Source organism: Sus scrofa, chromosome 15 (assembly GCF_000003025.6).
Source record: "Sus scrofa isolate TJ Tabasco breed Duroc chromosome 15, Sscrofa11.1, whole genome shotgun sequence".
Lineage (NCBI taxonomy): Eukaryota > Metazoa > Chordata > Mammalia > Artiodactyla > Suidae > Sus > Sus scrofa.
The window spans coordinates 15,663,449-15,667,161 of NC_010457.5; the positions used below are offsets into that span (position 1 = coordinate 15,663,449).

General features: G+C 51.2%; 1 protein-coding gene across 1 annotated transcript; it reads left to right on the forward strand.

Annotated features, from left to right (window-relative positions):
* Positions 204-3,258, forward strand: CXCR4 (C-X-C motif chemokine receptor 4). The gene is made up of 2 exons (NM_213773.1): positions 204-218; positions 2,212-3,258. The coding sequence occupies exons 1-2, from the start codon at positions 204-206 to the stop codon at positions 3,256-3,258; spliced, it is 1,062 nt and encodes a 353-aa protein (NP_998938.1).

Sequence of the window (3,713 nt, forward strand, 5' to 3'; positions counted from 1 at the left end):
GTTCTCCGGCTCCACCCCGCCTTTCTCCCCGCCCCGCCCTCCCGCCCACCGCTCAGCGCATGCGCCGCCCACAAAGCGTGTTTTTATAAAAGTCCAGCTTTGGCCAGAAACTTCAGTCTGTTGGCTGCGGCAGCAGGTAGCAAAGTGACCCTGAGGACTTGAGTGCTCCGGTAGCCCCCGCGGCTGGAGAGTGAGCAGTTACCATGGACGGGTTCCGTGTAAGTCCAGTTTCAACCTGCTTTTTCTTAAACATACAAACACTTGAACTTAGAGTGCAACCCCTCTCCAAACGGGCAGAAGCGACCCGAGTATTGGAGGTGCCCGTGCCCGGGAGGAGGGTCATGGAAAGGAGTTTTACTGCGCCTGGCTATGGGAGGGGGTGGGGTGGGTATTGGAATCTTTTTCTCTTGGATTAGAGGAGAAAAGATTGGAACGACCGTTTGGGTGGTTGCATGTATCTCCCGCTTGAGTTCCACGGCGCGCGCCGGGCTTGCACACTGTTTGCAAACATAAGAACATTTTGTGCACAAGTGCAGAGAAGACACTCGCGCTGCCCGGGGACTCAGACCATGGGTCCCTTCCTCAGGAGAGCGGGGATTTCTTTGGAGCCAATTACATTATCTGAATTTGAAGGTGGAGGGCGGCGCGTCCGGGCTGAGTTCCCAGAGGGAGCCGGCGCCCCTGGTTATCTTAAGGCAAAGGCTCCTGGGGACCCCTCTTGGCGTTGGGCGCGTGTTCGCTAAATTCTGCTGTCGGCGGAGCTGTGCCAGTGCCCAAGCACTGAGTAGAAGGCGGGAAAGGCGAAAGGACGCCGCAGCAGGGTGGCCCGGAGCAGCGCGTGCGCCTTGGGATTGAGGGCGTCGCAAGCACAGTGGGCCCCGGGGTTCTGGAGTTTGGGGTTGTGCAGAAGTTGAGGTAGTTTATAGTCGAGGCAGCGGTCACAGTGCAGCAGCGCCCCTAGGAGTGCGGGGCGGGGGCTGGGAGGGCACCTGCGCTGCCGGTAGTTGTGGCGTAGACAAGGCAGGTGCAAGTGGGAAGACCGTTTGGCTCTCACAGAGATGAGCTGCACCAATTAACCGTCGGTGGTTTCCTGGAGCCCTTTGAAAAGCGAGACTTTTCGTTTCCCCCAGCGGCGCGCGATTCAAAGGCTCCCGCGGCGGAGCCGCCCAATCTCTCGGCGGCACCCGGCGTGCTGCAGGCCAAACCGCTGGAGCCGCAGACCGCCAGCGGTGGGCATCGTGGAGGTCCGGAGCTGGACCATCTGGTCTCCAGCGCGTCCTCCGCCTGGAGGCTTCCAGCTGCAGACTTCCCACTCCATTAACTGGATCATTGACAGGGTGGGAAGAGCCCCGGGAGGGTGAGGAAATGAAACTTGGGGCGAGGACCACGGGTGCAGACCCCGTGACTTTCTCCTCCCATTAAAATGCTGTGCTCCCTAACGTCCCAAACGCGCCAAGCGATAAACAAGGGTTTGGCGGAGAGACCCACGCCCCTGAGTAGCGCCGGCCGTAGTGGGGGTTACCCACTTCTGACACCCCTGCCCCCAAGCACCAAAGCCGGTCGTTTAAGATCGCAGTGTTCTCCTTCCCCACTACGGGTTACTTGAAGTACAGAAGGGTGTTTGTGTTTAGAGAGTCGTGGAGAAAACAAAGCTTTGTGTTTTAGAATAAGAATCTTTGCCCCCGCCCGGTCCCAAGAGCTTCTTCCTCCCCTCTTCCCTGTCCTGATGAAACTCTTAGAGAAGTTAATCCCATGTCCTTAGAACACAAGATTCTACCCAACTCCCACCCACTCGCCCCCACCACCACGCCGCTAGGAGTGGCCTCTTTGTGTTTTGTTTTGGTTTTTTCCTCCCAAGGTTTTTTTCTTCCTTCTAGTGGGCGGGGCAGAAGAGTTAGCAAAGATGGGACTTTGAAACCCTCAGAATTTCAGCACCCTTTTGTTTAAACAAAGAACTTTGTAATTGCTTTTACTAAAGAGGGATTTAATGAAGCGACTCTGGGAGAAGATGGGAGGAGAGATGTAGGAGACCAGAAAAATTCCCTTGTGCCCTTACCCCTGTACTTTAGTAGAAGCAGAATTTCTTGAAGAAGGCTGGGCTGAGTTGCTTTTTATAAATTGGCTTTTTAAAATACCAGAAACATTGTGTTGAACTTGGAGAATGCCTGCTGAACTTGAAAGTGAATGTCCATTCCCTTGCCTCTTTTTCAGATATTCACTTCAGATAATTACACAGAGGATGACTTGGGCTCAGGTGACTATGACTCCATAAAGGAACCCTGTTTCCGGGAGGAAAATGCCCATTTCAACCGAATCTTTCTGCCCACTGTCTACTCCATCATCTTCTTAACTGGCATAGTGGGTAATGGATTGGTCATCCTGGTCATGGGTTACCAGAAGAAACTGAGAAGCATGACGGACAAGTACAGACTGCACCTGTCTGTGGCAGACCTTCTCTTTGTCCTCACACTTCCCTTCTGGGCAGTTGATGCCGTGGCAAACTGGTACTTTGGGAAGTTTCTGTGCAAGGCAGTCCATGTCATCTATACTGTCAATCTCTACAGCAGTGTGCTCATCCTGGCCTTCATCAGTCTGGACCGGTACCTGGCTATCGTCCATGCCACCAACAGTCAGAGGCCAAGGAAGCTATTGGCTGAAAAAGTGGTCTATGTCGGCGTCTGGATACCTGCCCTCCTGTTGACTATTCCTGATTTCATCTTTGCGAATGTCAGGGAGGGGGATGGGAGGTACATCTGTGACCGCTTCTACCCCAATGACCTGTGGTTAGTGGTGTTCCAGTTTCAGCACATCATGGTTGGCCTTATCCTGCCGGGTATTGTCATCCTATCTTGCTATTGCATCATCATCTCCAAGCTGTCCCACTCCAAGGGCTATCAGAAGCGCAAAGCTCTCAAAACCACCGTTATCCTCATCCTGGCTTTCTTCGCCTGCTGGCTGCCATACTACATCGGGATCAGCATCGACTCCTTCATCCTCCTGGAAATCATCCAGCAAGGGTGTGAGTTTGAGAGCACTGTGCACAAGTGGATTTCCATCACTGAGGCCCTTGCCTTTTTCCACTGTTGCCTGAATCCTATCCTCTACGCTTTCCTTGGAGCCAAATTTAAAACCTCTGCCCAGCACGCACTCACCTCTGTGAGCAGAGGGTCCAGCCTAAAGATCCTCTCCAAGGGAAAGCGGGGTGGACATTCTTCTGTTTCAACCGAGTCAGAGTCTTCGAGTTTTCACTCCAGCTAACACTGATGTAAAAGACTTATATACATGAAAGAACTTTTTTTTTAAGTTACACATTTTTTCAGCTATAAAAGACTGACCAATTCTGTACAGTTTTTATTGACTGTTGGATTTTTTTTCTCATGTTCCTTTAGTTTTTATGAGGTTTAATTGACTTATTTATATATTTTTTTGTTTTGTGTTGATACGTGTCTAGGCAGGACCTGGTGGCCAAGTTGTTAGTTGCTGATTTGTAGGACTGTAGAAAAGGGAACTGAACATTCTAGCGTGTGTAGTGAATCACTTAAGCTAGAAACGATCCTCAGCTGTTTGTGCATAAATAATCTCTCCATTCCGATGGAACATTTTTTTTCTTGTCCTTAAATTGTTTGGTTGCACTAGGTGATTTTGCTGTAGAAGGTGTAACTTATAACCAAAGCCTGAAGTGGTATAGAAATGCTGGTTTTTCAGTTTTCAGA